General features: G+C 51.7%; 1 protein-coding gene across 1 annotated transcript; it reads left to right on the top strand.

The window, feature by feature from the left end:
* Positions 1–14341: 14341 nt before the first annotated feature.
* LOC119439916 (uncharacterized) lies at positions 14342–16371 on the top strand. Its single transcript, XM_037704883.1, has 2 exons — positions 14342–14830; positions 16285–16371. The coding sequence occupies exons 1-2, from the start codon at positions 14342–14344 to the stop codon at positions 16369–16371; spliced, it is 576 nt and encodes a 191-aa protein (XP_037560811.1).
* The last annotated feature ends 6224 nt before the right edge of the window (positions 16372–22595 follow it).

Here is a 22595-nt window from a genome sequence, read left to right as displayed (position 1 = left end):
CGTTCGTACTGCCCGCTGTGCAAATGTAGCAAACGGCACCGTAGGCAGATTTACTGGCGTCAGCGAAAAAATGGAGTGCGTATTTGTCGCCAAGCCCATGTACGCCCTGTCGGTAGTACCGAGGAATTTCAATGTCACAGAGCTGTGGAAGTTCATTTCACCAACTCTTCCATTCGTGTAGAGCGTCCAGGGGCAAAGGTTCTTCCCAGTCAACGCCTTTTCTCCAAAGGTTTTGAAAACATATCTTCATCCTTATTGTAAAAGGAGTCAGCATACCGAGAGGGTCGTATAGGCGAGAGGTCGTTTGTAGCATGAACCGCTTGGTATCAGTTCTTTGTTGAACAAACTCTATAGCGTTTCCCTGACTAAACGACAGTACGTCGGTGTCAGGATGCCATGCCAATCCCAGTACTTTCAGTACTCCTGTCAGTTGTCCGAGAGGTAACTCCGGAGGTTGCGTCGATTCTGTGCCAAGAACGCGTGGGTCGTTCGAAGCCCACTTGTGTAGCTTCATAGAGGCACTTGCGAATATCTCGGTGGCTTCTGAGCGCAGTTTGGACGCCTCTTCAACGGAGTCCGCTCCTGTTAAAATGTCGTCAACGTATATGGAACCCCACAGCCTTTTTGCAGTTTCGGGGTAAGCAGACGACGCTTGATCCAGATGATGACGGATGGTCGCCGCCAAAAGAAAGGAACTACAGGTCGTGCCGAATGGTACTCTGGTCATACGCCAGGTGCCAACGTTAGACAACGGTTGATCTGGCTTGGGTGCTTTCTCCAACCACAGGTAGCGCAAAGCGTCTCGGTCTGTGCTGGTGATGCTTATTTGCAGAAACGCTTTTTCAATGTCTGCTACTAAAGCAATGCGATGCTTTCTAAAGCGAAGTAGCAGTCCTATGAGATCGGCATTGAGGTTTGGTCCGGAGTGCAGGCTGTCGTTGAGCGAGAGCTCTCCTTTTTCATGTGAAGAAGCATCGAAGACCACCTCTTGTAGTACGGTCCTCGCGGATTACTGCATGGTGTGGCATATAATACACTGAGTTTTCTGTATTATCGTCAGTGACCTTCTCGGCTACACCATCATTGGCGTATTTACGTATGGCAGCATCATATTCTTGCAGAAGCTGAGGGCATCGGCGTAGCTTTCGAAGAAGTTGATTTAAACGCGTCTGTGCGTTTTCTCGCTTGTTGTGGTTGAGAATTGTCGGTTTCCATGGAGGTGAAACTACGTAGCAACGATTCTCCATCTTGACTGTGCTTTTGAAGAAGTCCAAAACTGGGTCTGCGTCCTGTGTCTTGTTATGTCCCTCGGGTTTAATCCCCATAATTTCTAGGTCCCAGTAATTATCTGTGGTGATCATAAATTCTTCCACTGCCGCTTTCAGTACTATTGTCTCGTTGCAGTGTGTGACGGTAGCACAAGAGGCTACTGGTCCGTGTAGAGTCCAGCCTAAGGATGTCTCGACAGCTTTAAGTCCGTTCTCGAAATTCCGTACGTTGCCCGTGACAAATGACCAGTAATAGTCACTGCCGATTAAGACATCGACAGCTTTTGGGCTTTCAGCTTGATCGTTATCGGTGAAGTAATCACCTTGGTGCTCGAGCTTGTCAGTAAAGTCTCCACTCGGTCGTGGAATGGATTGGTCGCAGATCTTGGTCGTGACGAGAGCTTCGATCAACAGTGTCTTGCAACTATGCACTGAACTCAGAGTGATGGACACTCGTCGGAAAGTCTTCTCGTCATGATGCCCTCCAAAATGTCCTACTGTAAGACACTCGCGATCGAGAACTTGACAATTAAGTTTCTCAGCCAATTGCTCGGTCACAAAAGTGCGCTGGCTGAATCCATCCAATAAAACGCGAACCAGCATTTTACTATCCTGGCCGGCTGCCCAAGCAACAGCTGTTTGTAGGTATATGAGCCGTTTGGACGTGCCAGTTCCAGTCATCTCGAGTTGTACCTGTTTAGGGAATGTCTGGGGTCCGGCGGTCGTTTTCATCAACCTTTGGTCACACATTGTTTCCGCATGGCGCCGATTGCACTTTCCACATTTCACCTTTCTTATGCAATTTTTTGCTACGTGATGCTCCAGGGTACAACGGAAGCAGCGACGTGCACCAAGAAGGCGTTTTTTTCTTTTCCTCGAGAGGAATTGCCGAGTCGCACTGCTCTGTACAATGGGTCGTTGATTCGCAGAAAAAGCAGTCCTTTTTTGACGAACGGGTTTAGCGGATGAGGTCAAAGACTCTGTGGTTGAGCGTTGATGGCACGGCAGTTTCGTTAAGGATAAAGGTCGCGAAGTGGATGTCGCGGTAGTGCAAAATTCTTTATCTTTGCTCTTCAACGCGTCCTCTTGTACAGAAACATACAGGACTGTTCGTTCTCGAGACTCTATTTCTGTTAGAATAAAAAGCAGCAAAGACTTAATGCTCGCCTTCTGTTGCTGGGTGCGCTGTGCTTGTTCGCCAGTGCTTCCAGCTCCTCCCCATTCCTCGGAACTCTGGCGTATGATGGTCTTGTTGAAATCGAGGACAATATCGTGAGGAAGCGATTTCAGGAGAATGTGGTAAAGCATTGAAGAATAATTATCTTCCGATATCCCGAGAGTCTTGAGGGCACGTGTCTGGGACTGCACAGTGTCGTAGAGGCTTCGAAGGCCACGAAGGTCATTGGGGGATCGAACGGGTTGCAAGTCGATGAGGCGCTGCATGTGATCCTGAATGATCAAGTCGTCCTTAGCAAAGCGCCGCTTTAGAATGTCCAGGGCATCACTGTAGCAGCTCGCAGTTGCTGGAAGTCCCGCGATCGCCAATGCCGCGTCGCCGGTCAAGACTGAGCGTAGATAGGTGAACTTGTCGACGTCGGTGAGGCCACCGTTGTTGTGGATCACTTGGTTGAACTGTTCCCAAAAAGGCGGCCACATTGATGGTCGACCATTGAACTTTATAAGTTCTATCTTCGGAAGATGAACACCGGGTTGCAGCGTGCGTTGAACGGGTTCGTTTGACGTCGACGATGACGTACGGTTGAGTGATTCATGAATCTGACGTATACGGTATTTGAGCTTCGCGGACGTCGCGGTGGCTCGATCATTGTAATCGACAACCCGATCAAACTCTGCTTCAGCTTCCGTGGTAGAGAGCAGAGGTACGATGTCGGAGTCAGTTGCCCTCAAGTCGGTGTGAAGATCTAAAGGTCCCTGGTTCGTTCCCGGGTTTCGGCACCACTTGAAGGAAATCAAGCCGCCCGTTCCATAGGAAAAGGGTTTATTATGAATAAACCGTGAAACGACTCCGTGGGTTAGCTGCTGTTGCGCGTGGTCCCAAGCACGAGCTTCGTCCACTTCTTTGTCGCGCTTGTTCCAACATCGCATACGAGGAGCTCTTGTTCTTGCGCCACGTCAATCAACAAGTCTGGAGTGTGCCTTTACCCACAGAAAACGGCGGCCATCACTGACTTTCCCCCGCCCGCCGACAAGCAGGCAGTGCGTAGATTTCTTGGACTGTGCGATTGAAGGCGGAAGCAAATTATTCCACAACAGAAAATGAGTGCCTCGCCATCATTTTGGCTACATCAAAGTTTCGCCCCTACCTCTATGGCAGGCCCTTCAAAGTTGTGAGCGACCACCACGCCTTGTGTTGGCTAGCTGATTTGAAGGATCCTGCAGGTCGCCTCGCACGATGGAGTCTGAGACTACAAGCATTCGACATCACCGTCGTTTACAAGTCCGGGCGAAAGCACTCTGACGCCGACTGCTTGTCTAGCGCCCCAATCGAACCGCCGCCACAGGACGACCAGGATGACGACACTTTCTTGGGACTCATCAGTGCCGACGAATTCGCCGAACAACAGCGAGCCTACCCGGAACTAAGGAGCCTTGTAGACTACCTTTAGGGCAAGACAGTCAGTGTGCCCAAGGTGTTCCGGCGAGGATTGGCGTCGTTTTTCTTGCAAAAGGACATTCTCTTAAAGACGAACTTCTCGCCTCTCCGAGCCAACTACCTCCTCGTGGTAACCTCAGCATTGCGTCCAGAGGTTCTGCAAGCTCTCCATGACGACCCAACGGCAGGACACCTCGGTTTTTCCCGCACGCTCGCGAGGATACAAGAAAAATACTACTGGCCTCGCCTCCCTGCCGACGTCGCCCACTACGTAAGGACATGCCGAGACTGTCAGCGACGCAAAACACCGCCGACACGGCCAGCCGGAATTCTACAGCAGATCGAACCACCTCGCTGACCGTTCCAGCAGATCGGGATGGACTTACTGGGGCCTTTTCCGACGTCCACGTCCGGATCGTCGTAGCTACGGACTACTTCACCCGCTACGCCAAAACCAGTGCGGCCTTGCCAGTGCCGCCGAGGTCGCCCGATTCTTCGTTGAGAATATCCTCCTGCGTCACGGTGCCCCAGAAGTCCTCAACATCGACAGAGGCACGGCCTTTACGGCAGAACTAACTCAAGCCATCCTGCGATACAGCCAGACAAGCCATCGCCGGACCGCCGCCGACCACCCTCAGACGAATGGCCTCACCGAGCGCCTAAATAAGACCATCGCCGACATGCTGGCAATGTACGTCGACGTCGAACACAAGACGTGGGATGCCATCCTTCCGTACGTGACCTTCGCATACAACACGGCCGTGCAAGAAACGACGCACATGGCGCCGTTCCACCTGGTCTACGGTAGGAATCCGGCAACGACGCTTGACGCCATGCTACCGGACGTCACCGACGAAGAAAATCTCGACATTGCCAGCTATTTGCAGCCTGCCGAAGAATGTCGACAGCTCGCCCGCCTGCGCATCAAGAACCACCAGAGGACCGACAGCCGACACTACAATCTTCGACGATGCTACGTCGAGTACCAGCCCGGTGACCGTGTTTGGGTCTGGACTCCGATACGCCGACGAGGACTTAGCGAGAAACTGCTACGTCGCTATTTCGGACCATATAAGATCATCCGACGTATTGGCGCACTGGACTATGAGGTCGTGCCAGACGGCATTTTGCAATCACAGCAGCGCCGCGCATGACCTGAAGTCATCCACGTTGTGCGTCTTAAGCCTTTCTACGCCCGCTGACGAACTTTGGTACTTTGTTATTTTTTTTCTTTACTACGCGTGGTTTTGTTTTCGCTTTCACGTTTGTTTGTAGCATCGGGACGATGCTTTTTAAGGGGAGGGTATTAACACGTATACATGTTTATCTTGCACCGATGGCCGCTTTCCGCCGGCTAACAAATGTTAAACGTTGTCGCTCGGCGCAGGACGCGCCTGCATGGGAAGCTGCTCGAACGTTATCGATGCTTCTTTCTGTTGCCTGTTTTCACCGACGCTTATGTTATCTGATTGTATGACCGACGCGAATTGTCTAGAACTTTCAGGAAGACACTGCGGGCATAGAGAAAGGAATTCAACAAGAGGTGACACTCCCACAAAGCCCAGCGGCCGAATTGACTGCAGCGCGCCAAACGGTCGGTATAAATCACTTCCGGTTTCGGTTTTGGGCGCGCGCATTTTGAACGCAAGCTAGCACGCCAGCTGCCCCCCCCCCCTCTTTTTTTTTCTCTTCGTGCGGAATCGGTGTATTATTTGGTAAAAATGATTGCGAATGATCAAGTCCCATCAAATCTGTGCCACGTGCAATTTCACAAAGTAGATGGAAGACTCCTTGTGAAATGAGTAAATATTTATTTTGCTCTATATAAAAGCTCGTTCCGCGCTTTTTGTGCGTTTGTCCAACGTTGTGAACCCAGGTAAGCAGTAGTTGCTGTATGAAGCTCCACTGGACGGCATCAGCTGAAAAAAAGGTAAATTACAAGCATGTTACATTTAAAAGCACGAGACAGCATGTTACAAGCATGTGTCATTTGGTATTTAGATATAGGAATACTGCGTGTAGAGGCGAAACGTGCGAAAGCGGTGAATGGGCGACATTACAAACAAAAGCAATTCGCTTTTACATACATGGTGTAGAAAATACACGACTCATCCCAAACAATGCCATAAAATACGAAAACATCTGATTTCCAAGCATTCCCCCATTTCCGGGCATTATTTCCTGCACTTTAGCCGCACAAATACACGGGCGACTTCGCGTTTCCAAAACTTGGCCTCGGGCGACGCGACGGTACGCTACATACACAGAGACAGACGCAACAGGCACTCACGACAAATGCGTGGGTGCAAAGCCTGTTTTCAGTCCTTTAGAAGACGGAATTTTCGAATTACAAGTTTCTGATATGTTCCTCGGTGTTATCTTTCGCGCGTTCTGCCGGCGCCAGCTACGCACTCCCATGTTATCACTTTTGGGAATCGCCCATCGTGTTTTCAAGAGACGTGAGTACCGAAAGAAGGTATATGTTGTTGCGGGGCCACAAAAACCGGCACACACTTGTCCGTCCAAGATTCATTACGCGCAAAACTAACTTTATCACCACGGCCGAGCTGCTTATCGTTAACTGCGTCACAGCGCGCTGTGCGGCCAGCGTGCCTCAAAAGTACCCCAGAAAGTAACGAAATTACTTTTTAGTAATGTCGGGCGTCAGAGAAAGCGGCACAAACTTCTCCTAGTAAGATGCACTAGACTACGCACGACGGCCGAGTATATGTATAGATTGTAGTGAAGCGTTGGAACTCTGTAGTGGGTCGTTCGCTCCAGCGCCTTGAAGTGGGTCTCCCTCGCCAGTACCTTCTAGTGGGTCGTTTCCTTCGGCTCTCGAGCGCCGCTCGTGCTGAGAGTCCGTGCTGCGCTTTTTGGACAGTCGCCCTTGCGCTGCTTCGAGTGCCATCCAATAAACATCCTTATAAATTGGTGGGGGTCGGTCGGTCGGTCGGTCGGTCGGTCGGTCGGTCGGTCCGTCCGTCCGTCCGTCCGTCCGTCCGTCCGTCCGTCCGTCCGTCCGTCCGTCTGTCTGTCTGTCTGTCTGTCTGTCTGTCTGTCTGTCTGTGTGTCTGTCTGTCTGTCTGTCTGTCTGTCTGTCTGTCTGTCTGTCTGTCTGTCTGTCTGTCTGTCTGTCTGTCTGTCTGTCTGTCTGTCTGTCTGTCTGTCTGTCTGTCTGTCTGTCTGTCTGTCTGTCTGTCTGTCTGTCTGTCTGTCTGTCTGTCTGTCTGTCTGTCTGTCTGTCTGTCTGTCTGTCTGTCTGTCTGTCTGTGAAGAGGAGAGGCAGGCCAACACGATAATTCGAACAGCTTTCAAGGCGGCTCTGGGCCTGCCTAAATCTACCTCCACGGAGCGCATGCTAGCTTTCGGAGTACATAACACTTTCGACGAACTGAGGCAGGCCACTGTGATGCGACAGAGGGAGCGCCTCAGCTTCACAAAAACTGGTAGGGCAATATTGGCACGACTTAATATCCCAGCGTACCCGATTTATCTCACCGAACAGACCGTACCCCTTCGGTGAGATCCAAAATTACAGTAGCTCCAATTCCCAAGAATATTCATCCCGTATCACGGAAAGGCGCAAAGCACGCGCACAACATATTCAATCGATATACTCAAATAACGCTAGGTAGAATCCGTACTACACGGACGTAGCTGCGTATGCAGAGGCTACCGGGCAGCGCTACCAAAAGGGGTACGCCCTGGCAATCGTGAACACGATCAGTTAACAGCAAATTACCGCGTCGACCACGGCGGGCTCCCCCACCTCGGCCGAAATTTTAGCAGTGGCGATCACGCTCGCTCACGCGGAGCGTTCGAAAAGGGACTCGGTCGTGGTCACTGACTCCCGGGAGACATGTTGCATGTTTCTCAAGGGGCACGTGACTGCGGCTACCCTAGCGATAATCCCCAAATCGTTCAACCACCGCCATCGCCTACTCTGGTGCCACACATGCGGGGGTACACGGGAACGAACAGGCTAACGCGTTAGCTCGACCGTCTACTAACCGAGCGATGGCGTCCTCTTCGAACCCCAACCCCTCGCACTATCCCTCACAAAATCCCATCAATTTAAATGTCAAGGACATCCTTGCTCATCAGCGAGAAGTCCGCAGAAAATACCCGCCACCTCACCCGCAACTTAGCGGAGAAGAGGCCGCCGATTGGTGCAAAATACAGACCTGGGTATTCCCCCATCTAAAACTGCTAAACGCCATGTATTCCCCCTGCTATAGGGCCACATGCCCTTGGTGCGGTGACATACCTACACTAATACATGTAACCTGGGAGTGTACTAAGCACTCTCATAGGCCATCTAATAATATCACAATGGAGCAGTGGGAGGCACAGCTTGCCCGTTCCGACTTGGCAGGACAAAAGTCCTTAATTGGCCAGGTCAGGCAGGCGGCAAAGGCCAGTGGGGCCCTGGACTGAGGGGCTCCGACTACCGCTCCTTGAAATATTTACCAGCCAAATAAAGATGCTATATATATATATATATATTGTAGTGAAGCGTTGGAACTCTGTAGTGGGTCGTTCGCTCCAGCGCCTTGAAGTGGGTCTCCCTCGCCAGTACCTTCTAGTGGGTCGTTTCCTTCGGCTCTCGAGCGCCGCTCGTGCTGAGAGTCCGTGCTGCGCTTTTTGGACAGTCGCCCTTGCGCTGCTTCGAGTGCCATCCAATAAGCATCCGTATAAATTGGTGGAGGTGCTGGGTATCGTCTGTGACGAGTATCTTCTTCGAAAGCGATGGTCTGTCTGCCGGCGTCATCTCTGAGAACGGCGAGAGTTCTATTTCGGCGGGTGTGCAATCAATGACGGCGTTGTGGCGGGAGAGAAAATCCCATCCCAGGATGATGTCGTGCGAGCAAGCAGGAATGATGATGAATTCGACGGCATACATGGCGTCCTGAATGACTACCCGAGCTGTGCATACTGCTGTTGGGTGAATACTTTGGGCGCTAGCCGTACGAAGGGATAGCCCCGAAAGTTGCGTCGTCACGTTTCGGAGGAAACGGCTACGTGTGGCGTCCATAACGGATACGGTGGCTCCAGTATCAGTAAGGGCAGATGCGCGAACACCGTCTACAAACACGTCTATTATGTTCGAAGGTCTCTGCTGAGGGCTTTCACAGTTCGATAGTGCCGCAGCCCTTGCCTCGTGGACTGCGACGTCTAGTTTTCCCGATCTCGTGCGACCTGACGTGGCCGCATCGGCGACAATGAGTGACGTCGTGGAGATGGTGAACGGCGGGTAGATGGAGCTGGGCGGAACGTCGGTGACCCAGGCGGTGGTGGTTCGTAATTAGGGCGCCTGGACTGGCTCATTACGGGTGATGCGACTCTAGGCGGCTGCACACGATTGCAAAAACGTGCAACGTGGCCGGCGTAACCGCACGCAAAGCATATGGGATGGTTGTCGGAAGTACGCCAACGGTTTGCCGGAGAGGGTCCCACCCATGGCTCAGGACGCGGTGGACGTAGCGGCTGCTGATATGGCTGCATGGTCGGCTGCAGACGGAGCCTAGTGACATCGGCATACGTAGGCGGTACAACCGCTTCGAACGACGGTGGTCCAGCGACGGCTTCGGCGTAACTAAACGGGGCCGCCGCAGAGATGGCTTGGGCCAGTCTAGCGACAACTTGAGCGTAGCTAAGTGGCGCCGGTGCCGGAGGGCGGTGGTGACATTCGGGCATGACTTCGGCGATTTCCTGTTCAATCACTCGGCGGATGGGAGGCGGGAGTGTGGTTGATGGCTGTTCCACATGCTGCGGGTGGGCAAAGGGCAGCAGAGAGAGCTGGCGCGCAATTTCTTCGCGCACAAATGTCTTCATTTCTGCCAGCAAGGTGGTGTAGTCAGAAACGGTTGACAAGCCAGCGAGATCTGCGTCCCGTGCTGGCGGCCGACGGGTCAACTACCGCTGCCGGCGTAACTCCTCATAACTCTGGCACAGCGTTATTAGCTCTGCCACCGGGCGAGGATTTTTGGCGAGGAGCATGGTGAAGGCGTCGTCGTCGATGCCCTTCATGACATTCTTGATCTTATCCAACTCGGACATGGTCGCGTTGGTTTTCTTGCACAAGTCCAGGATATCCTCTATGTAACTGGTGAAAGATTCCCCTGCCTGCTGAGCCCGTTCGCGCAAACGCTGTTCTGCTTGTAGCTTACGAACAGCAGGGCGGCCAAACACGTCGATAATTGCAGTCTTGAAAGCGGACCAGGTCAGGAAATCGGACTCGTGGTTGTTGTACCACAGACTTGCTACTCCCGCCAGGTAGAACACCAAGTTGCTCAATTTTCCTACCTCGTCCCATTTGTTGGGTACGCTCACGCGCTCGTAGATAGCGAGCCAGTCCTCGACGTCGGTGCCATCCGCGCCAGTGAAGATAGGTGGATCGCGTTGACGAGGGACACCGGCACATGCGGGTGGTGCGGGAGGAGGCGTTTGCTGGGAGGCGTCTTGCGGCATGGCAGATGGTAGTGCACGGGATCGAAGCGCCAAGGGCATCGAAGGGGCTTCGCAGCGGTTTTGAGGGTACAGCACTCTCCAGCAATTTATAAGGATGTTTATTGGATGGCACTCGAAGCAGCGCAAGGGCGACTGTCCAAAAAGCGCAGCACGGACTCTCAGCACGAGCGGCGCTCGAGAGCCGAAGGAAACGACCCACTAGAAGGTACTGGCGAGGGAGACCCACTTCAAGGCGCTGGAGCGAACGACCCACTACAGAGTTCCAACGCTTCACTACAATATATATATATATATACTCGGCCATCGTGCGTAGTCTAGTGCATCTTACTAGGAGAAGTTTGTGCCGCTTTCTCTGACGCCCGACATTACTGAAAAGTAATTTCGTTACTTTCTGGGGTACTTTTGAGGCACGCTGGCCGCACAGCGCGCTGTGACGCAGTTAACGATAAGCAGCTCGGCCGTGGTGATAAAGTTAGTTTTGCGCGTAATGAATCTTGGACGGACAAGTGTGTGCCGGTTTTTGTGGCCCCGCAACAACATATACCTTCTTTCGGTACTCACGTCTCTTGAAAACACGATGGGCGATTGCCAAAAGCGATAACATGGGAGTGCGTAGCTGGCGCCGGCAGAACGCGCGAAAGATAACACCGAGGAACATATCAGAAACTTGTAATTCGAAAATTCCGTCTTCTAAAGGACTGAAAACAGGCTTTGCACCCACGCATTTGTCGTGAGTGCCTGTTGCGTCTGTCTCTGTGTATGTAGCGTACCGTCGCGTCGCCCGAGGCCAAGTTTTGGAAACGCGAAGTCGCCCGTGTATTTGTGCGGCTAAAGTGCAGGAAATAATGCCCGGAAATGGGGGAATGCTTGGAAATCAGATGTTTTCGTATTTTATGGTATTGTTTGGGATGAGTCGTGTATTTTCTACACCATGTATGTAAAAGCGAATTGCTTTTGTTTGTAATGTCGCCCATTCACCGCTTTCGCACGTTTCGCCTCTACACGCAGTATTCCTATATCTAAATACCAAATGACACATGCTTGTAACATGCTGTTTCGTGCTTTTAAATGTAACATGCTTATAATTTACCTTTTTTTTTCAGCTGATGCCGTCCAGTGAAGCTTCATACAGCAACTACTGCTTACCTGGGTTCACAACGTTGGACAAACGCACAAAAAGCGCGGAACGAGCTTTTATATAGAGCAAAATAAATATTTACTCATTTCACAAGGAGTCTTCCGTCTACTTTGTGAAATTGCACGTGGCACAGATTTGATGGGACTTGATCATTCGCAATCATTTTTACCAAATAATACCCCGATTCCGCACGAAGAGAAAAAAAAAGAGGGGGGGGGGGGCAGCTGGCGTGCTAGCTTGCGTTCAAAATGCGCGCGCCCAAAACCGAAACCGGAAGTGATTTATACCGACCGTTTGGCGCGCTGCAGTCAATTCGGCCGCTGGGCTTTGGGGGAGTGTCCCCTCTTGTTGAATTCCTTTCTCTATGCCCGCAGTGTCTTCCTGAAAGTTCTAGACAATTCGCGTCGGTCATACAATCAGATAACATAAGCGTCGGTGAAAACAGGCAACAGAAAGAAGCATCGATAACGTTCGAGCAGCTTCCCATGCAGGCGCGTCCTGCGCCGAGCGACAACGTTTAACATTTGTTAGCCGGCGGAAAGCGGCCATCGGTGAAAGATAAACATGTATACGTGTCAATACCCTCCCCTTAAAAAGCATCGTCCCGATGCTACAAACAAACGTGAAAGCGAAAACAAAACCACGCATAGTAAAAAAAAAAAAATAACCAAGTACCAAAGTTCGTCAGCGGGCGTAGAAAGGCTTAAGACGCACAACGTGGATGACTTCAGGTCATGCGCGGCGCTGCTGTGATTGCAAAATGCCGTCTTGCACGACCTCATAGTCCAGTGCGCCAATACGTCGGATGATCTTATATGGTCCGAAATAGCGACGTAACAGTTTCTCGCCAAGTCCTCGTCGGCGTATCGGAGTCCAGACCCAAACACGGTCACCGGGCTGGTACTCGACGTAGCATCGTCGAAGATTGTAGTGTCGGCTGTCGGTCCTCTGGTGGTTCTTGATGCGCAGGCAGGCGAGCTGTCGACATTCTTCGGCAGGCTGCAAATAGGTGGCAATGTCGAGATTTTCTTCGTCGGTGAAGTCCGGTAGCATGGCGTCAAGCGTCGTTGCCGGGTTCCTACCGTAGACCAGGTGGAACGGCGCCATGTGCGTCGTTTCTTGCACGGCCGTGTTGTATGCGAAGGTCACGTACGGAAGGATGGCATCCCACGTCTTGTGTTCGACGTCGACGTACATTGCCAGCATGTCGGCGATGGTCTTATTTAGGCGATCGGTGAGGCCATTCGTCTGAGGGTGGTAGGCGGTGGTCCGGCGATGGCTTGTCTGGCTGTATCGCAGGATGGCTTGAGTTAGTTCTGCCGTAAAGGCCGTGCCTCTGTCGATGTTGAGGACTTCTGGGGCACCGTGACGCAGGAGGATATTCTCAACGAAGAATCGGGCGACCTCGGCGGCACTGGCAAGGCTTTTGTTTTGGCGTAACGGGTGAAGTAGTCCGTAGCTACGACGATCCATTTATTCCCGGACGTGGACGTCGGAAAAGGCCCCAGTAAGTCCATCCCGATCTGCTGGCACGGTCGGCGAGGTGGTTCGATCTGCTGTAGAATTCCGGCTGGCCGTGTCGGCGGTGTTTTGCGTCGCTGACAGTCTCGGCATGTCCTTACGTAGTGGGCGACGTCGGCAGGGAGGCGAGGCCAGTAGTATTTTTCTTGTATCCTCGCGAGCGTGCGGGAAAAACCGAGGTGTCCTGCCGTTGGGTCGTCATGGAGAGCTTGCAGAACCTCTGGACGCAATGCTGAGGTTACCACGAGGAGGTAGTTGGCTCGGAGAGGCGAGAAGTTCGTCTTTAAGAGAATGTCCTTTTGCAAGAAAAACAACGCCAATCCTCGCCGGAACACCTTGGGCACAATGACTGTCTTGCCTTAAAGGTAGTCTACAAGGCTCCTTAGTTCCGGGTAGGCTCGCTGTTGTTCGGCGAATTCGTCGGCACTGATGAGTCCCAAGAAAATGTCATCCTGGTCGTCCTGTGGCGGCGGTTCGATGGGGGCGCGAGAGAAGCAGTCGGCGTCAGAGTACTTTCGCCCGGACTTTTAACGACGGTGATGTCGAATGCTTGAAGTCTCAGACTCCATCGTGCGAGGCGACCTGCAGGATCCTTCAAATCAGCTAGCCAACACAAGGCGTGGTGGTCGCTCACAACTTTGAAGGGCCTGCCATAGAGGTAGGGGCGAAACTTTGATGTAGCCCAAATGATGGCGAGGCAGTCATTTTCTGTTGTGGAATAATTTGCTTCCGCCTTCAATCGCACAGTCCAAGAAATCTACGCACTGCCTGCTTGTCGGCGGGCGGAGGAAAGTCAGTGATGGCCGCCGTTTTCTGTGGGTAAAGGCACACTCCAGACTTGTTGATTGACGTGGCGCAAGAACAAGAGCTCCTCGTATGCGATGTTGGAACAAGCGCGACAAAGAAGAGGACGAAGCTCGTGCTTGGGACCACGCGCAACAGCAGCTAACCCACGGAGTCGTTTCACGGTTTATTCATAATAAGCCCTTGTTCTATGGAACGGGAGGCTTGATTTCCTTCAAGTGGTGCCGAAACCCGGGAACGAACCAGGGACCTTTAGATCTTCACACCGACTTGAGGGCAACTGACTCCGACATCGTACCTCTGCTCTCTACCACGGAAGCTGAAGCAGAGTTTGATCGGGTTGTCGATTACAATGATCGAGCCACAGCGACGTCCGCGAAGCTCAAATACCGTATACGTCAGATTCATGAATCACTCAACCGTACGTCATCGTCGACGTCAAACGAACCCGTTCAACGCACGCTGCAACCCGGTGTTCATCTTCCGAAGATCGAACTTATAAAGTTCAATGATCGACCATCAATGTGGCCGCCTTTTTGGGAACAGTTCAACCAAGTGATCTACAACAACGGTGGCCTCACCGACGTCGACAAGTTCACCTATCTACGCTCAGTCTTGACCGGCGACGCGGCATTGGCGATCGCGGGACTTCCAGCAACTGCGAGCTGCTACAGTGATGCCCTGGACATTCTAAAGCGGCGCTTTGCTAAGGACGACTTGATCATTCAGGATCACATGCAGCGCCTCATCGACTTGCAACCCGTTCGATCCCCCAATGACCTTCGTGGCCTTCGAAGCCTCTACGACACTGTGCAGTCCCAGACACGTGCCCTCAAGACTCTCGGGATATCGGAAGATAATTATTCTTCAATGCTCTACCACATTCTCCTGAAATCGCTTCCTCACGATATTGTCCTCGATTTCAGCAAGACCATCACACGCCAGAGTTCCGAGGAATGGGGAGGAGCTGGAAGCACTGGCGAACAAGCACAGCGCACCCAGCAGCAGAAGGCGAGCATTAAGTCTTTGCTGCTTTTTATTCTAACAGAAATAGAGTCTCGAGAACGAACAGTCCTGTATGTTTCTGTACAAGAGGACGCGTTGAAGAGCAAAGATAAGGAATTTCGCACTACCACGACATCCACTTCGCGACCTTTATCCTTAACGAAACAGCCGTGCCATCAACGCTCAACCACAGAGTCTTTGACCTCATCCGCTAAACCCGTTCGTCAAAAAAGGACTGCTTTTTCTGCGAATCAACGACCCATTGTACAGAGCAGTACGACTCGGCAATTCCTCTCGAGGAAAAGAAAAAACGCCTTCTAGGTGCACGTCGCTGCTTCCGTTGTACCCTGGAGCATCACGTAGCAAAAAATTGCATAAGAAAGGTGAAATGTGGAAAGTGCAATCGGCGCCATGCGGAAACAATGTGTGACCCAAAGTTGATGAAAACGACCGCCGGACCCCAGAGATTCCCTAAACAGGTACAACTCGAGATGACTGGAACTGGCACGTCCAAACGGCTCATATACCTACAAACAGCTGTTGCTTGGGCCGCCGGCCAGGATAGTAAAATGCTGGTTCGCGTTTTATTGGATGGAGGCAGCCAGCGCACTTTTGTGACCGAGCAATTGGCTGAGAAACTTAATTGTCAAGTTCTCGATCGCGAGTGTCTTACAGTAGGACATTTTGGAGGGCATCATGACGAGAAGACTTTCCGACGAGTGTCTATCACTCTGAGTTCAGTGCATAGTTGCAAGACACTGTTGATCGAAGCTCTCGTCATTACCAAGATCTGCGACCAATCCATTCCACGACCGAGTGGAGACTTTACTGACAAGCTCGAGCACCAAGGTGATTACTTCACCGATAACGATCAAGCTGAAAGCCCAAAAGCTGTCGATGTCTTAATCGGCAGTGACTATTACTGGTCATTTGTCACGGGCAACGTACGGAATTTCGAGAACGGACTTAAAGCTGTCGAGACATCCTTAGGCAGGACTCTACACGCACCAGTAGCCTCTTGTGCTACCGTCACACACTGCAACGAGACAATAGTACTGAAAGCGGCAGTGGAAGAATTTATGATCACCACAGATAATTACTGGGACCTAGAAATTATGGGTGTAACGTTTGACTGACAGACGAAACGACGATCAACATTTGGCTGGGCCTTGCCAAGACGAAAAGACCCCCGGCCGTTTATTTGCCGCGGTTAAGTAGCCGTGTTCCCAGCGGGGAAGGGCGAACGAAAGCGAGGAGGAAAGTAAAGCAGACGGAAGGGGGGGAGGAGGACAAGGCGATATCGCCGAGGACGAATGCAGACAGCAGATAGTCCGGTCTGTTACATCTTCTCTTCACACATTTTCAAAACACTGATTCGATTTGCACTCGTTAACTTGATGGAAGGATGGCCCGTAGTGAAGGCGCTTCGGTTCGCTGCGCTGGCGTCCTGACCTGCGCAGTCCAGCCAGTGGGCTTCCTGGAGTCTCTGGGGAAGTGGCGTTGGAGTCCTCACCTGGATGAGCTGGTTCTGCCTGGTGACTGCCTAATGGGTTGCCCTGCGTGATGTTGCCTCGATGTCTATCACTGCACTCCGTCTCGCGTCGGGGTGCGTCAGGGTGCCTCGCGTCGGGGTGCGGGTTACCGTTACCCACGTCGCTAACCTCACCGTCGAAGTTTTCGTCCGTTTGCAGCAAGTGCTGTCGGTTGCGTCTCAGGAGGCCATGGTCTTCTGTTTTTACCACGTACGATCGTGGTGCAGTCTCTTTTACCACTTTCGCTCGGCGTGACCAGCTTCTGTGTTTGATCCGGACCACGTTTCCGGCTTCCAAGGGTGGTAGTGGCCTGCCTCGGGAAGACTGACGCTGTTTCAATACGGGGATCCCTCCGTCGACATTGTATTCAGGAAGTGTTGCGTGCAGGCGGCGACCTTGCAGTAGTTCTCCGGGTGATTGACCGCTGTCAAGAGGAGAAGATCGATACGCCAACAGACCGAGCCATACATCACCCCGGGACTCGTGGGTTTTCTTTAGAATACGCTTCACGATCTGCACACCCTTTTCGGCTAAGCCATTTGACCGTGGAAACTCGGGACTTGACGTGATATGCTCGAAGTCATACCGGTGTACGAACAACGCGAACTCTCGCGATGCAAATTGAGGCCCGTTGTCGGTGCAAACTTGACTGGGAATGCCGTATCGAGAGAAGATAGCAGATATCTTGTCGATTACTTCCACCGCCGTGATACCTCTCAGTTTCTCGACATCTGGAAAGTTAGAATGGGCATCAAACACAACAACGTAGTGATCTCCAGCGAATGTAAATAGGTCTATTCCTACGCGATGCCACGGTCGGTCGGGCGTTGGCTGTAGCAGGAGGGGTTCACTCGGTTGGCTGTAGGCGTACTTTCGACATACGCTACAAGTTCGCGCTCGTTGTTCAATGTCACTGCTCATTCCCGGCCAGAAAACCAATCTACGAGCTCTAGCCTTACACTTGTTCATACCCAAGTGGCCTTCGTGAATACGCTCAAGAATTTCCGGACGCATTGATTTAGGCACAACCACTTTGCAACCCTTGAGAATCACTCCATTGACCACGGATAGCTCTTCCGCGTACGGCTTCAGTACGCCGTCTATTGCCATGCCATCTTCCATTTGTTTCATAGTGCGGCTGAGAAGCGGATCTTCAAGGGTATCCTTTTGTAGTCGCACCATAGTCGCTTTGCTTATGATGCTGGAGACTACTTGCGTTGTGTGCACGTCCACGTCCTCGACTTGGTCACTTCCGCCAGTTGGTAGTGCGGCCCGGGACAGCATGTCTGCGAGTAACAGGTCTTTCCCAGGTACAAACTGCAATACAAAATCAAATTTCATCAGACGGATGAAAACCCGTTGCAGTCTGGGTGGCATATCTCCAATGTTCTTTTGGGCAATCGCAATTAATGGCCGGTGATCAGTTTCAACCGTAATCTTTCGTCCATATACGAACTGATGAAATTTTTCACAAGCGAAAACGATTGCAAGTGTTTCCTTTTCTATGTGGGCGTATCGTTCTTCACTCGGCGTCAGCGCCCTTGACGCGTAGGTCACTGGGCGCCAGTCATCCCCGTGTCTTTGCAATAATGCAGCACCGATACCCGTTCCCGAGGCGTCCGCCGTTATCTTTGTGTTCCTTTTTTCATCAAAAAGAGCCAACAACGGGGGATTTGTAAGCGCTGCGCAGATCTGGTCCCATTCGTGCTCATGGGCTGTTGTCCACTCAAACACCGAGGATTCTTTAACGAGGCTTCGAAGCAATGCTGTTTTGTCGCTCAATGCTGGCAGGTATTTTCGAAAGTAGTTCACGACACCAAGCAGTCTACGCACACCCTGTTTATCTTTTGGAGCTGGCATGGCACGGACGCTTTCGATTAAATCGGGACTAGGACGAATTCCGTCTCGTCCTATAACATCGCCAAGGAATGCAACCTGTGTGGTACAGAACACACACTTAGCTGGATTAAATGTTAGCCCTTCCTCCTGTGCCCGTCTCAGCACAGCAGTGACGCGTTCGTCGTGTTCCTCCTTAGAGCCGCCCCATATTAAAACGTCGTCTACGTAGACGCGCACTCCCGGCAGCCCTTCGAACATCTCTGTTAACGTCTTTTGGAACACCTCGCTCGCCGATGAAATTCCGAAAGGAAGACGTAAAAACGGTACCGCCCAAATGGTGTCGCAAAAGTGCATATTCGTGACGTGGCCTCGTCTAAAGGAATCTGATGAAAGCCGGCATTGGCGTCGAGCCGGGAGAAGTATTTTGCTCCTGCCAGTTCGCTCTCTATGTCCTCTCGTGAAGGCATAGGATAGTGCTCCCGCTTAATGCTCCTGTTCACTGCTCTCGGGTCCATGCAAATGCGAAGCGTACCATCCTTCTTGTGCACAACAACCAGGGGGCTTACCCAATCGGTTGGTTCATCCACCTTGACGATGATTGAGGCCTTTTCCATTCTTTGGAGTTCTTGTCGCAGGCGTCCTTTCAATGCTATGGGTACTCTACGGGCAGGTTGGACGACTGGAACGGCATCCTCTCGTAGCACCATTTTGTAGGGTCGCTTGACGCAGCCGGTGGCGCTGAAGAGGTCAGGAAAGGCAAGCTGGAATTCCGTTCGCGTATAGCCTACATTCACAGCGTCCGCAGTCACCGGTTTCAGACCAAACTGTTGGCAGTGACTTTCCGACGAGTGTCCATCACTCTGAGTTCAGTGCGTAGTTGCAAGACACTGTTGATCGAAGCTCTCGTCACGACCAAGATCTGCGACCAATCCATTCCACGACCGAGTGGAGACTTTACTGACAAGCTCGAGCACCAAGGTGATTACTTCACCGATAACGATCAAGCTGAAAGCCCAAAAGCTGTCGATGTCTTAATCGGCAGTGACTATTACTGGTCATTTGTCACGGGCAACGTACGGAATTTCGAGAACGGACTTAAAGCTGTCGAGACATCCTTAGGCTGGACTCTACACGGACCAGTAGCCTCTTGTGCTACCGTCACACACTGCAACGAGACAATAGTACTGAAAGCGGCAGTGGAAGAATTTATGATCACCACAGATAATTACTGGGACCTAGAAATTATGGGAATTAAACCCGAGGGACATAACAAGACACAGGACGCAGACCCAGTTTTGGACTTCTTCAAAAGCACAGTCAAGATGGAGAATCGTCGCTACGTAGTTTCACTTCCATGGAAACCGACAATTCTCAACCACAACAATCGAGAAAACGCACAGACGCGTTTAAATCAACTTCTTCGAAAGCTACGCCGATGCGGTCAGCTTCTGCAAGAATATGATGCTGCCATACGTAAATACGCCAACGATGGTGTAGCCGAGAAGGTCACTGACGATAATACAGAAAACCCAGTGTATTATATGCCACACCACGCAGTAATCCGCGAGGACCGTACTACAAGAGTAAGGGTGGTCTTCGATGCTTCTTCACATGAAAAAGGAGAGCTCTCGCTCAACGACAGCCTGCACTCCGGACCAAACCTCAATGCCGATCTCATAGGACTGCTACTTCGCTTTAGAAAGCATCGCATTGCTTTAGTAGCAGACATTGAAAAAGCGTTTCTGCAAATAAGCATCACCAGCACATGACCGAGACGCTTTGCGCTACCTGTGGTTGGAGAAAGCACCCAAGCCAGATCAACCGTTGTCTAACGTTGGCCACCTGGCGTATGACCAGAGTACCATTCGGCACGACCTGCAGTCCCTTTCTTTTAGCGGCGACCATCCGTCATCATCTGGATCAAGCGTCGTCTGCTTACCCCGAAACTGCAAAAAGGCTGTGGGGTTCCATATACGTTGACGACATTTTAACAGGAGCGGACTCCGTTGAAGAGGCGTCCAAACTGCGCTCAGAAGCCACCGAGATATTCGCAAGTGCATCTATGAAGCTACACAAGTGGGCTTCGAACGACCCACGCGTTCTTGGCACAGAATCGACGCAACCTCCGGAGTTACCTCTCGGACAACTGACAGGAGTACTGAAAGTACTGGGATTGGCATGGCATCCTGACACCGACGTACTGTCGTTTAGTCAGGGAAACGCTATAGAGTTTGTTCAACAAAGAACTGATACCAAGCGGTTCATGCTACAAACGACCTCTCGCCTATACGACCCTCTCGGTATGCTGACTCCTTTTACAATAAGGATGAAGATATGTTTTCAAAACCTTTGGAGAAAAGGCGTTGACTGGGAAGAACCTTTGCCCCTGGACGCTCTACACGAATGGAAGAGTTGGTGCAATGAACTTCCACAGCTCTGTGACATTGAAATTCCTCGGTACTACCGACAGGGCGTACATGGGCTTGGCGACAAATACGCACTCCATTTTTTCGCTGACGCCAGTAAATCTGCCTACGGTGCCGTTTGCTACATTTGCACAGCAGGCAGTGCGAACGACAAAAGCTCAACGATAGTCTTGTGCAAGTCCAGGGTGGCCCCAATGAAAGAGACAAGCCTTGCCAGACTCGAACTACTAGCCTGTCTCGTCTCAGCTCGAATGTACGATTACGTGCGTCAAGAGCTATCCGAGGACATTACATCAGTGCAGTTTTGGACTGACTCAATGATAGCACTGTACTGGATTACCGGCGACCCTAAGAGATGGAAAGACTTCATTCGCCATAGGGTAACGGAGATTCAGAGTAAAACGGACATCACATTGTGGAGACACTGCCCTGGAAAGCAAAATCCTGCTGATTTTTTGACAAGATGAGTTTCGGCCCGTGAATCGACAACAAACTCAGCCTGGTGGACAGGACCCCATTGGCTTACTTGTGAAGAGAATGAATGGCCACCACACCGTAGACCGAACTCAACCGATCTTCCACCAAGTGTCACGGAGGAGCGTACTCATCGGGTACCATGCTTCCAAGTCGCCATGCAAGCCGAACCACCTATTATAGACATTCACAACTACAGCTCTCTTACTCGACTACACCGTGTTACAGATTGGATACTGCGATTTACCTCGAAGTTTAAGCGAAAAAGTGTGTCCCGGGGAGCCCGGAATGCAGAAGTACAAGCCGGCGAACTATACTGGATAAAGAAGGTTCAAAGCTCAGCCTTTTCTCCTGAAATTGACCGCGTCTCCAAAGGAGCTCAACATATAAAGGATTCTATACTGCGGGACGTGACATGCTTCCTCGACAATGGAGTTCTTCGATTCGCAGGACGCCTACAATACAGTAAGAAATCATACGATGAAAAACATCCAATCGTCTTACCAAAGGACCACTATTACTGCGAGCTCCTCGTCATGCAGCACCATCGGCAACTTCTTCATGCAGGAGTTCGGGATACACTTGTACAAATAAGGGAAAGATTTTGGATATTACGAGGACGGCAGCTAGTCAAGAAGGTCATCAGAGGATTGTCATATGTAAGAGGCCGCCTGCGGCGCGAAAAAGAAGAAGAGCACGTGAAGCATGGTGTTCGGAACGGCACGAGCTCTCGAGGCACGTGAGCCGAGGCGTGATCGAGGGATGAACGGCGCTGTCGGTGGATTATCGACGTGGCTCCGGGCCAGGAAGGTCGCATCGCCAGCTCCGCACTGGCGACGGGAGACTTGGGGGTCTGGCTGAGTCCGTGACGTTGGCCGTCCAAGGCGTGGCCGTCGACCTCGGCAAGTTCGGGCGAGGCTCCTGGACGAGCTGCAGCTCCTCACGGCAGGACCAGGCACCCCAGAGAGGCTCCCCCTTCTGCGGCAGACCGGCACGATTGATTCTCCTCGGGACGCCACGTCAGCACTCTTGAAGGAGTTGGGACGCGTCCCGACGCTAGGCCTAGGCAGGTGGGCCTAAGCTACGGCGACCGCCATTGCGGACGAGCCGACGAGCTCATCACCGATGAAGCACCGGCGAGCTCCCTACCGATAAAGAGACGACGCGCCGACGGCAAGGCAAAAGCATCAACGAGTACACCTACTGCTGGAGAAAAAGGGCTGACGAGCTTCGGACTCAGACAAACATGCAACGACGAACGCAGCAAGGTGACTCTTATTTGTAGCGTCTCAGAGATAAGACAGGGTTGCCTGACTTTGAAGAGTTAGCCGCCACGGACGCGCATAGGCGCCAAGTAGAACGTTTTGTATATTAGGCTTTGTACATTAGTTTGTATCTTTATTAGTCTTTCTTCCCGTAGTGTGCTTGATTTTTAGTTTTGGTTTTGAATGTGCGTGTTATTAAAAAATCTGTTTGCTGTGTCGCCATCCGTCTTCCTTC

The sequence above is a fragment of the Dermacentor silvarum genome, chromosome 2 (assembly GCF_013339745.2).
Source record: "Dermacentor silvarum isolate Dsil-2018 chromosome 2, BIME_Dsil_1.4, whole genome shotgun sequence".
NCBI lineage: Eukaryota > Metazoa > Arthropoda > Arachnida > Ixodida > Ixodidae > Dermacentor > Dermacentor silvarum.
The sequence above is the reverse complement of the archived record's forward strand: the minus strand, read 5'-3'. Positions and strand labels throughout refer to the sequence as shown.

Coding starts and splice junctions, on each gene's coding strand:
- LOC119439916 (XM_037704883.1), top strand. CDS start 14,342: ATGTGGCCGCCTTTTTGGGAACAGTTCAACCAAGTGATCTACAACAAC. Junction 14,831..16,284: donor AGCGCACCCAGCAGCAGAAG/GCGAGCATTAAG, acceptor TGACCTGCGCAG/TCCAGCCAGTGGGCTTCCTG.